General features: G+C 39.5%; 1 protein-coding gene across 6 annotated transcripts in view; it reads right to left on the bottom strand.

Annotated features, from left to right (window-relative positions):
- The window catches only part of KCNIP2 (potassium voltage-gated channel interacting protein 2), a 119,209-nt gene that overhangs the window by 23,856 nt on the left and 82,791 nt on the right, over positions 1-12,562 (bottom strand). Inside the window, exon 1 of one of the 6 annotated variants that reach the window (XM_034439913.3) lies at positions 8,469-11,028. The exons of the other annotated variants lie outside the window; for them this stretch is intronic. Coding sequence (XP_034295804.1) covers positions 8,469-8,571 — 103 coding nt within the window. The 5' untranslated portion in view covers positions 8,572-11,028. Of the gene's footprint in view, positions 1-8,468; positions 11,029-12,562 lie in introns of those variants that run through there. 6 annotated transcript variants of the gene reach the window in all.

Raw genomic sequence — 12,562 nt, 5'->3', positions numbered from 1 at the left:
TGCGCGCGCTCAGCGGGCCGCGGCGATAAAAAGGTTGGGGACCACTGCTTTGGAGAATAGCTTGACTCCTTTTTGTGGCAGCCCCTGAGATATTGGAACACTGCTAGGAGTTTAACAACTATTTCTTAATCACCATAATCTTTAGCACTGTTGCTTGCTACATATCAGTAGTGGGTTTCAATTTCGAGCACTACTGGTTCGCTCGTGGGCGTGGGTGCGTGCTTCTGCGCACGTGATGCTTTTGCGCATGTGCAGAAGCTTCTGTGCATGCGTAGAGATGTCTGGGTAGGTGGGCGGAGCCTCCCGCTGCCACTGCTACTGCTTCGCCCGAGCTGGGGCAAACCGGTAGCAACCCACTACTGATACATATGTTAATTAACCTATTCAAGATTGCCTATCAGTGTTTCTCAACCTTGGCAACTTTACGATGTGCGGACTTCAACTCCCAGAATTCCTCAGGCAGTGGGGTTGAGAAGCACTGGTGTATATTATGTTGAACAATTGTTTTGTGAATGACAACTATCAATAGATAAAAAACTAATTTTCTGTTGTCATTTTATTTTCCTATGTTTTTTCTTTTACTCCCCACCTCTCCATCTCTCAGGAGCCATGAAAGCTTATGCTATAATAAATGTATCAGTTTTAAAATGCATCAGATTAACTCAAAGAACTCTCTGGAAACTTGTAGTATAGGAAGATGATTGGTTGTTTTCCTTTTTTTTTCATGCTGCATCAACAGTCTCCTGATTCAGCAACTCTCACCTTCTTCATTTTGTCCCTTTTTCTGTTGGGCAGCAGTCAGGAAAAAAATAAAAACAGCCCACTCTTTGGCACAACCACAGATATAGGGTGATTGATTGTGGTGGGCTGATGAAGGGATTCTATCCATTAAAGTCTGTAAGCCATTAGAGGATTTTATTTCACTAGGGAGCATGATGCAGCAATGCTTAGGAACACTCTTATGGTCAAAAATAACACGGGGAAAGAGGTAGAGACAGTTTCGAGTGCCGGAGACATGAGAATCAGTTTGGGCACAGTTGCAGGGACTGACCTACAAGAGTGTTCCCTAAACCGCTCCAACAATGTGCTTCCTTGTTGGGAAGAAGGAAGTCCATATATGCCATAGAAATCTGGAGCATCGATATATATATATTATATATATATAATAAAAAACACATACAAAAATTGGAAAGGGTCTTGACTGGCACTTCTCCTTCCTCAAAAGGTCTTCTGGGGAAATGCACAGTTTTGTTCTAACTCTGGTAAAAAGAGAATCAACAGAATTCACCAACTAGGGATTCAGTCTCTCAGATAAACTTATCAGGCTAATGTTTACCAGGGAAAAAATAATGCAGAAGAAAGCAATTCTGCCAAGTTTAGGAGTGAATGAAGCTTTGATCTCTCCTTATACAGTGAGGTTTTAGGCTATATTTATGGCATCGTAAATAGTATCTCAAGTTGACTTTGGCTGGACTAACACAACATATTTTGAAAGTGGACCAAATGTCACACTAAATCCATACTCAGAAGCCAACCTGACTAGCAGCTGATATTTGTTTCAGTACTGATGCGTGTTTCAAACACCCTACAAAGCACCTGATTAAACTGGACGATAACACAACCCTATCACGCATCCTTCCCCTACCTGCCCAACAGAGTATTTGAACCATGAGGAGACATCATTCTGTCTAATGACAGGCAGAATCATACAATTCAAAGAAGTCATTTAGATTATCAGATCCAGCCCCCAGCTCAATAAAGTAATCCAGATTAAAGCAAGAGATGATTGTCTAACCTACCCCAAAGTATGTGGGTAATTAAATTCCAGTGAAGGAAAGTAGACTGCTTCTCAGTACAATTGATTCCAGAATCAAACTTGTTTTAGCAATGTTTTCTTAACATTGAAACTACCTTTTTCTTCTTACAGTTTGAGTCTGTTAGTCTGAATCTTGCATATTTTATCCTGATTTATTTTATTTATTTATAAAATTTATATAGTTGCCCATCTCACTGAAGCAACTTGCGGCGGTGCACAACAAATGAGTAAAACCATGTATTAAAAAAGCCCACAGAAAAAACATAACAATTTTATTAAAAATATAAAAATCACATCAACAGTAAATATTATAAAATAGAGAAGCAGAGAATGGATTCTGACTCTTTTCTATAGCACAATGTTTAATTTATTATCCCGTCTTCTGAATACTACCCATTTCACTCAGCATCTTATCACCAGATTTAGTTTTCAGTCCTCTGACCAACCGTTACCTTTGTCTGAACCTTCTTTTTTTTTTATTGCAAAAGTTTTACAATTACATTTTCACCCCTTTTTCCCCCCCCACCTCCCCCCCAAACTTCCCAACCTCCCTAACCCTCCCTAACCCTCCCCTCCCCCCAGACTTCCCTATAATATATTCATACTCATAAAAAACCCTTAATATAACACTCATATATAAACTTGAACCTCCCTCCCCTGTATAATTTCTCTCTTTAACTCATTACATTAAAATATTTCCAATACATTATTTTCAAATAAAAGCTATTTGATACTTTCTAGTTTGATATTTGTTCTGAACATATTCTATCCACCTTTTCCATTCCCATTCATAAGTCTCTTGTGAACAATCTTTTAAATATGCTGAAATCTTCGCCATCTCTGCAAAACTGGCCATCTTCAAAGTCCATTCCTCGATAGTGGGCAAAGCTTCATTCTTCCAGTATTTACCTATCAACAATCTTGCTGCTGTTATCATATACAATATCAATTTTGTTTCACCCAATGTAAAACCCTTAACTATACCCAATAAAAACAATTGTGGAGAAAATTGAATTTTTTTCTTCAAAACATTCTGCATGACCCACCAAATTTTTATCCAAAAAGCCTTAACTTTCCTACAGGTCCACCAAACATGATAATACGTAGCATCCAAACATTCACATCTCCAACATTTTGGCTGAACATTAGGATACATACATGACAACTTTTTGGGATCTAAATGCCATCTATAAAACATTTTATAGAAATTTTCCCTCAGGTTCTGCGACTGTGTAAATTTAACATTCTGAACCCAAATTTTTTCCCATGTTTCCAACATCACTGGTTCTTCAAAATTTTGTGCCCACTTAATCATACAATCTTTAACTAATTCAGTTTCTGAATCCCTTTCTAACAAAACATTATAAAGCCTTTTAATATGCATTGGACCTTTCTCTCTTATATGTCTAACCAATTCTTCCTCGTGCAACATAATACCAGTTTTTTTATCCTCTTTCCATCTCAATTGTAATTGATTATATTGTAACCAAGTTAAATTAATCCCTTCGTCCAACAGTGTCTGCAATGTCTTCAGCTGCCATCTGCCCGCATCTGTAAAAAGAACCTCTTTGTATAAAAACCCCCCGAGTGACATTATATTTGTATTCCACAAAGTATGACCAAGATCCAGCCATAGCGGTATTTTATAATCCCATTTGAATCGATGCTTCTTCCAAACTCTCATCAAAGAATCTCTAAGTATATGACTTTTAAATACTTTATCAACTTTGTCATCATAAAATAAGTAAGCATGCCATCCAAATTCAAGATCAAAACTTTCTGCATTCAGTATTCCAGCCTTTTTGCTTCCAAACCAATCACTTGTTAAAGTTAAAGCTGCTGCGTCATAATATAGCTGTAGGTTTGAAAGTTTAAGACCTCCTCTTTCTGGAACATCTTGCATAATTTTCAATTTCACTCTCGGCTTCTTCTCGTTCCAGACAAACTTATTCACTCCAGATTGCCAAACTTTCAATTGTTTATCACTTTTAAGCACCGGAATCATTTGAAACAAAAAAAGAAATCTTGGCAAAATATTCATCTTAACTGCTGCTATTCTTCCAAGTAGAGACAGCTGCAGTTTTTTCCAAGTCTCCATATCTTTCTGCACCTCTCGCCACAACACCTCATAGTTATTTTGAAACAATTTCATATTTGATTCTGCAACCTGAACTCCTAGATATTTTACCTTAGGTACAGTCTCAAAACCTGCCCTCCTTTCAAGCTCATGTTTACGATCTTGTGTCATGTTTTTAGCTATCATTTTAGTCTTTTTTGGATTCAATCTAAAACCTGAAACTTTACCATAGTCTTGTATAATGTCCTTCATCAAGATTATTGATTCCATTGGTTGTGATAGGGTAACAACCAGATCATCTGCAAATGCCTTTATTCTGTAATCCTCTTGCCTGATCTTTATACCTTTCAAAATATTAGAGTCCCGTATTGTATTTAGCAAGACTTCTAGTGTTAAAATAAATAAAAGTGGGGACAACGGACATCCCTGTCTTGTTCCTTTTTCAATTTTAAACTCTGTTGTCAGACTTCCATTAATTATGATCTGTGCCTTTTGCTCTTGGTAAATTGCCGAAATCGCCTGTATAAATTGATCCCCAAAGTCCATCTTTTTCAAAGTCTTTAATAGAAAATTCCAATCCACTCTATCAAAGGCCTTCTCTGCATCCAAAAAGACCAGCACTGCAGGGATCTGTTTATTCTTCTCAAGATATTCCAATAAATCTATTACTTGCCTTACATTATCCTTCATATATCTGCCCTCTTGATCCCGCTTGATCATCATGAATCACCTTTTGAATTACTGGCATCAACCTGTTGGCTAGTACTTTCGCAAAAATTTTATAATCTGTATTCAAAAGAGATATTGGACTATAGTTCTCTGGTTTTTTAGGACCAATTTGTTCTTTTGGTATCAAAGATATGTAAGCTGTTGTCCATGATGGGGGTATTTTACCCCCTTGCTGAATATTGCAAAATAAATCTCTAAGTTGTTCCACCATTTCAGCTTGCAAAGTTTTGTAATACACTGCAGTCAAACCGTCCGTGCCAGGAGCTTTGGCTGTTTTTAACTGTTTAATTGCTACTATTATCTCCTCCTCTGTTATAGGATAATTCATTCTTTCCTTTTGTTGATCAGTAATTTTTGTAACTCTTAACATAAACATAAATAGCTGGAAGCATACACAATACCTAGCTAATGCAATGTAGAGTGGAAAAATAATTTCCTATGCTTTAGAAACTGTACTTTTATTAAAGTAATTAAGTTGTATTTGCCATTTTTTGCAGTTATATCACACTGCTGATTCATTTTCAGTTTATAATTGCCTACAGTTCCAAGATCCATTTCATAGCTATTGTTACCTAATCTTGTACCCTTTGTATCTATCTGTGCATTTTATTTTATTTTTCCTTGAAGAGCAGTTTTAAATAATTCTTTGGAAATGTGGAACCCTTCTATTCAAGAACAATATACCTTTGGTCATCAGTGTTGGGAAGAGAAAATAAGAAATGGACAGATATTGTCTTTCTATTTCACTTGTGAGTTTTTAGATTGGACTTTACCATGGTGTGTTAAACCAGCCCTTATGGCATACTTCTTATTCTGTGTTCAAGTCTTGTTCTGCCATTTTTAGAAAACAGAGAGACTGATATTGATGAATATCCCTTCTTAACCTTTGTACACCTGACAAAAATTCAAGTACCAAGTGCTCTTCTTTCAATGGACGTATCTTTTGAGTATTTGGTGGAGAACATACACACACAAACTAGACCAGTGATGGCTAACCTTTTCTGGACTGAGTGCCCAATGCATTTCCTAACCCCCAAAATGCAATGCATGCGCAGCCCCGGTGCATGCATGTGCCCCCCGCACACATTCTGTGCATGCATGCAGGGCCCCCCATATGTGCCCCATGCATGCACGTGCAGCTCCTACCCATGCCCCACCCCCATGTATGGGCATGTGGACCTCCGCATGCCCCCTGCCCCCTGTGCATGCGCAGCAGAGACCTGAAGACCAGCTGGCCGGCGGGAGGCGCACGCGCATGCACGGCGGAGCTGAATTGGGGTGACAGCTTGCATGCCCACAGAGAGGGCACTGCGTGCCACCTCTGGCACACGTGCCATAGGTTCGCCATCACGGCACTAGACCAATGTTTCTCAACTTCAGAATGTTAAGATGTGTGTTGAACTATACCCATTTAAAAATTGTTGAGGTTGAGAAACACTGCAATAGACAGGTCTTCTGTTTTCTTGGCAAAACTCAATTTCACCTGATTTGGAAATTGCTCCTGTTCCCACTGCTTTTTTTCTTGTACATGGTCAATCTATTTCTCTGTTTAGGAAATATTTCTAAAAGGATGATCCAGCAGGTCGTGGGTTATCTAATTTGCTTTAAAACCCTATTGCAAAGAACTTAAAGAATCAGGTATGAATAAATTAATCTCCTTTGGAATGTCCAGGGCTTACCTTCTGAAATTTGCAACTGCTTGTCCCCTCTTCTCTAAATAAAGGCACCACCTGCCCTTTTGCTGAGGTTAGCAGGAAGTGCAGGTCCACACTGTGTTTAATTAATTATAGTCTGATTCAAGAAGGAAACCCCTGGAAGTTCTTTTTAGAAAACAATTGCCATTCCTTTCACTCCCAACTATCCTAATCTACATAAATTAAAGTTATTGGTAACTCAGTATGATGAAGTCCAAGATAACTACATAAAATCAAGTTAGAAAAGGCTGATCTGCAGCCATGGATGTCTGTAATTACAAAGGCATATGAACCAACTCATATAATAGTGTCATAAAGATGCATAAGAAAAGAGAATGGAGCTCTGCAGCAGGATTTGTATCCCCATCTAGAAATGCAAATTTTCTATATCTTCTGCTGTGTTATAAAGAAATGTGCATATCAGACTAAATGGGAGGGTGGATACTTTTGCACTTCTATGTCCAAATTTGTGTGTTCATGCTTTATAGAAAATTCAAATTCTCTCATCATTTGTTCTGAAAAACCATACCATAACTCTCATCATTCTCAAAAAGAATAGCTGTAAGCATGCTGGTTGGGGATGATGGGGAGTACAATGCAACTCCTCTCAGGGCATCAGGTTGGGTAATGCTGCCATGTGCACATAATGAACAACTGCATTCATTTTGGTATAAAACTTATCTAAGAAACCCTGAAGATAAAGTCTGGCTTAGTCCACACCTTGTTTCCACTAGTTAAATCAACTGGAAGGTGACTGGAAGTTCTTTTCCAGCAGACAAATGTCTGGAAAATTCCAATGTCAAAATAACCAATAGGATTCTGGGGAAAAAACTATGACCAAGATGTGCATAAAGATATAATAGCACAAAACCCAATGCTAAGGGAAGAAAATAGAGGCAAAGGGGAGATCTTATTGTCCCAGTAAAACATAATCTGTTTTCATGGAACTTGAATTGATGCCAATAGTACAAAAAGTCACATAGAATCTAAATTCATACAGGTATTAATGGGCAAGCAAAATGTAAACTGGCCTAGAACCTCCTCATTTACCCAATTGTTTGGTACTAAATTGCTTCTTTAATTTTATTTAAAGATTTTAGATCATGTCCATAATAAGCAATTGTCTAAATCACTGACAGGAACATAAAAGCAGACCATCATTAGAGAAAATGTATGCGCTAATTCTTTATTTACCCCATATCTTATTCCTGTGCTAAAGAAAATCAATAGATTCACTTAATTATGTAGAGATCATACATTCTATAATGTCTCTAGCCCTCCAGTAAAAGAACCAGTGAGGACTCCCATTCTTTGCCTATGTCCTAGAAGTTCTAACTAAAAAAAAGATGCTTTCCTGATCTTTCTGAAAAAAAGAAAAGAAAAAGAGGACAAAAATGAAAAAGGGAAGGGTATAGAGATCTCAGCAAACTTTCAGCAATGTATACAGATTTGCCTCCTACTAATTAACATATATTATAGAAAACTCCCTCTGGACAGTCAGTCCAACTACTCTACATCTCTAACAAAATGAAAACATGCATATAAAAAACCATTATTTTCACCATATACTTCACCTATTCCTATTCCTACACAGTCCATTTATCCTTAAACATGTATACCATACCAGAAATATTTTTCACATGTGCATGAACACAAGCAAAAAAGGACCAATTTGGCATGCCTATTCACATACCAGGTACAGAGTTAGAGAAGATACTGACACCAAGTACAGCCCTAAAAGTTCGCTACGACTGGTGCCTGTTTGACGGACCTGCCTGCTTTGAAATTTTGTTTACTCCAAGCTATTTCAATCCTCAAATGAACACTGAATAGCAAAAAAATACCATGGCTTCCATTTCTCTCATCCAAGACTGGCTTTTCTGCTTCTTCCCTGAGTATGCATCCAAAATCATGTCCTTTGGCTGCTTCCACCCCATATGGGCTGTGCTCTGTGCCCCATTTCTATATCCTTTAGCATCCATTTAAAGTCCTCCAGCAGAACCTCTGCAAGTATCGTCACTATGTAATAAAATATTTAACTACTCATTATTCTGATTAGAATGATCATTTTCACTAAGTAAAGCAGACTCTGATACCAGCCCTGGAAGTATGGAATTACTTCCCTCTCCCTCCCACTTTCCCTGTACATTACCTTCCAAGGAGACAGGCTCAAAGAGCCCAAATTGCTCCAGCACTTTAATGAAGAGGACCAGAACCACCAAAACAGCGATCATCTCCAGACCTTCCAGGTTCATGGTGAGAAGGACTCATGGCATCCAGCCCCCAGCCCAACCCAATCTGTTCCCTCACCCCAAGTTAGCCAGGGCTACCCACACGGTTGTGGATTCTTGCATCCTATGCCTCTGCTTTCAATCCTGCTGTGTAAGATCACTCTGCATCAGAATCTGTACTAGGGCATCTCTGGCCCTCCCCAAAGGACTTTGCCTAAAGAAGTCACAGAGGAGAAGAAGGAGAGGGAGTTTGCCCTTATTAGCTCAGAGGCTTGGACTCTAAGCTACATTTGCTTGGCTTACAAAGAAGAAAAAAGGCGGGAGGGAGTGTGGCAGACCAAAGAAAGCTTATATGAACAGAAGGGAAGCGAGATGTGCAGCAGGAGCCCTGCCCTCCCATCCCATTCCAATGACACCAACTAAATCGATTTGCTTAATGCAGTTGCTAAGGAGATGGGAGAGTTAAGAGGATCTTGGCTTACACTCAGGGAGGTGGAGTATAATTGGGGAGGGAGTGTTATGCAGAGTCCCTCCCTTGTGTGACACCTCAGTATATCAAATCCCAGCTCTCCACTGAGAAGAGACTTGGGCCTAGATTGACTGCTCTGGTACAACTCCTGGGGCAAAGGAAAGAACTTAATGTCCTGCAAACTTTCAGAACAGTCTCAGCACTCTGCTTATCATCCATAATTCCTTCATACCCAGCCTACCCAGACACCAATATCTTATTACATGTGGCCTCTTCCCAATCCTTCTTCCTGTTGTTCTTCATAATCCTTTTAGACAAATTCTCCATTATTTCAAGTATTTTTGCTATCTCACCTGGGGGAGAGACAACAATACTACTACTTCAAACTAGTTAAAATAAAATAAAATAAAATCCATCAAAGTCAAAGTATCAATGATAAACACAGAGGAAACCCCAGCAGACTTTTTTAAAGAACTGACCTCTATGGAAATACTGCAGATTTCAAGGTTTCCTCTTCAAAAATGTTTCATTAACAGTTAAAGAGATAACTGACTGGGGGAAGATGTTATAAATGGCAATAGGGAGATATATTTCTTCATGTTGCTTCAGCTGCTATCTGTAAATTAATATACAAAATACACAATACCAAAAATTTAAAAGCTGCCACTTCTGCAGCATGGTTAAAGGAAATTGCCAAAAAAAAAAAAAAAAAGCGTTCGTCAATTCTTTAAGCACAAAATGTGCCAAACATTTGTAAGATTCCCTTCTTGTTCACCTGCCAATTACTTCTATTTCAATTTTTTACAGCATGATAGGAAAAACATAAATTGTTGTTATTGTATGGCTACAGATGTACCGAAGTGTCTGCAGTCCCAAGATTTTCTAATTACCAGCCTAACTGACACCTGATTCAGTATGCTGAAGGATCTGCCTGCACCAAAGTCAAGAAAAATGCCAGGCCTGGTGCCAGGATTCAGAAAAAGGAGGAGGCTCTACCCAGACTATGCACATCACTCAGATAAACATAGCCCAGGGGAAGCTGCCAGGCTGGCATTGGCGTCAGCTCTGCAGGCAGAAGAAACTTAAAACAAGAGCCCCAACTCTGGAAGGCAGGAAGAAGGCAGTGGTGCCCCACATCACAAAAGCTGACTTCAGTTGGTTATTATCTCTTGAATAGTTTTACTCTCCGGTTACTAACACATTACAAAAATCACAAAAATAGGAGGAAGAGGAGGAGGAAGAATGGAGTAGAAGTGAAGATGCTGGCCTAGAAATAGGGAGATTGTGAGTTCTAGTCCCACCATAGGCATGATGAGAGTCAGCTTGGTGACTTTGGGCCAGTCACTCTCTCTCAGCCCAACCTACCTCACATAGGAAAAAGAAAGAGTATTAGGTACACGTTCATACCTTTGAATTACCGATAAAGTAATAAAGACTGGATTTTAAAAAAATCTTTTAAAATGCCTTTAAACATTGGAAAAATGAGTGACCGGATAGGTAGGTAGGTAGGTAGATCTTCACTTTGTTTTTTGCCAAATTTTTTAGATGTTCCAATATCAAGAATTGGATGTTACATTGACGAGGTTGGCTGATGAAGCCAAAGGAAAGCCATATGTGAAAAACATAAACTGAGATATAGTAAACCTTAAATATATGCAGAATAATTATAATAACCATACCTGTATGGAAGATGCAGCAGATAGCCTGTTAGAATAAGTAAAATAAGAATGTAAACCTGGAGCATCAGTAGTTATAAAACTTAAGTTTGAGGAAGCAGGCCTTTTTGCCTGGAAGATGAATACTGAATTGGTACTGAAAGATGTCGGAACACCTGATTTTCTACCTAGTGCACAATAGCAGTGCAAATATGTCTTTACTACAATAAAGCAGCTTGTTTTCTGTTCCTTTGCAACACTCGTTACGTTATTTAATTTTAATCCTATGTAGTGACGTAAGGTACACGATATAAGTATAAAACATCCACAGTAATTCTAATCATAAAACCAAATGAAAACAGGGACTTCTTACATAAAGTAAAAATAAAAATGCTGCCTACCTTCTACATTTTTCATGAATTGCAATTTCCAAATACTTTTAAAGAGTTGCTCCATTTACAGTTTATTCTGGTAATCAAGAAAGGAAGTAAAGAAAGCATGAAACTTAATGGAGTCTTAATAGTTTCATTTAAGGGATTCTGAGTCTTTGTATCTTCCGCCCCACCCAGCTGCTTTTTCTGTGGATTTCTTGGTATTCTCTGAGCTTGGTTGTTTGCTTGCAAATGTTTTGTTACCAGACTAGGTAACATCTTCAGTGATAGAAATGAGTGGGGTTTGCTCTCTGTTTATATACCGCAACCTGCTGTTAGTGTTGATGGGGTGCTGCTTTCTCCTTGGTAGTTCCTTCATTAGGCTGTTGTTTACTGCTTGAGCTACGTATGTTCTCTGCTATTTCTTTTCCTGTACCAGTTTTGGCTAAGGTCCAGGGAGATGTAGAAGATGGCATGAACAGCAAGAGTCAATGTTGCAGCACAGAAAGATCATTGCCCCTGCATTCTAGTCCCTTCTGTCCTATCTGACTTTTCTTCTTGTTCCCATTGCTGACCAAGCACGCTCAGCCTGGTCCTTTGTGAGGCAGCTGCCGGCCACGGGAGGCTTTCTTCCCCATGAAGATGACCTCACATGACCAGCAGTTGCTTTGCAAAGGGCTAGGGCAGGCACGCCTGTCAGCCGCAGGAGCAATAACACCGCAAAATTCAGCTGGGGAGGCCGAACGCAGGGTGGTGAGGATGACTGGGACTGGGCTGGGGCTTTCCAAGGTGGATGTGGCTTTGTGCCATGCTGCTGGGGCTGGCTGAGACTTTCTGAAGAGGCTGCAGCTTTGTTCCGTGCTGTTGAAATGGTTGGAGCTTCCCACAACAGCTGCGTGTTTTGTGCCATTGCTGTTGGGGAAGGCTGAAGTTTCCAGGGGTGGCTGTGGTTTTGCACCACACTGCTGGGGTGGGCTGAGATTTCTTGGGGCAGCTGCAGCTTTGTATCATGTTGCTGGGGTAGGCTGGGGCTTCCCAGAGTGACTGCAATTTTGCACCCTGCTGCTAAGACAGCAGGGGCTTCTTGGGGTGACCACAGTTTTGCACTGTGCTACAATTTAGGGGCTTTTTGTACCTCCAGATTAGCAACACACTAAGAAACCACTGATCCTCAGTAAGCAAACAGCTCCAGAGCCATGCAGGAAGAGATGACGGGGAGAGGGTAGAATAGGCAGTTTGGGGGATTTCAAAAGTAAACAGTCCCTTATCTTTCTCAGGGCTGAGAGAGGCCAAGCTGGAAATGGCTTGGATTGGAGTGAGTCCTTGCCTAAATAGTGGTAGAATTGGGTTAACAATGGGCAACAGGAAGTGCCAGGATTGTTGTCACTAAGTGATGCGATTACATGACATTGCACTTTAACACTGCATCACCTAGCAATGGAAATGTGGATCCCAATTGTGGTCATAAATTAAGGACTACCTATAGAGGAAGGGATTACAGAAGAAGATCTAAAAAGTTG

This window comes from Pantherophis guttatus, chromosome 6 (assembly GCF_059756535.1).
Source record: "Pantherophis guttatus breed Tessera chromosome 6, ASM5975653v1, whole genome shotgun sequence".
In the NCBI taxonomy this organism is placed as follows: domain Eukaryota; kingdom Metazoa; phylum Chordata; class Lepidosauria; order Squamata; family Colubridae; genus Pantherophis; species Pantherophis guttatus.
This window is presented reverse-complemented; position numbering and strand designations above follow the sequence as displayed.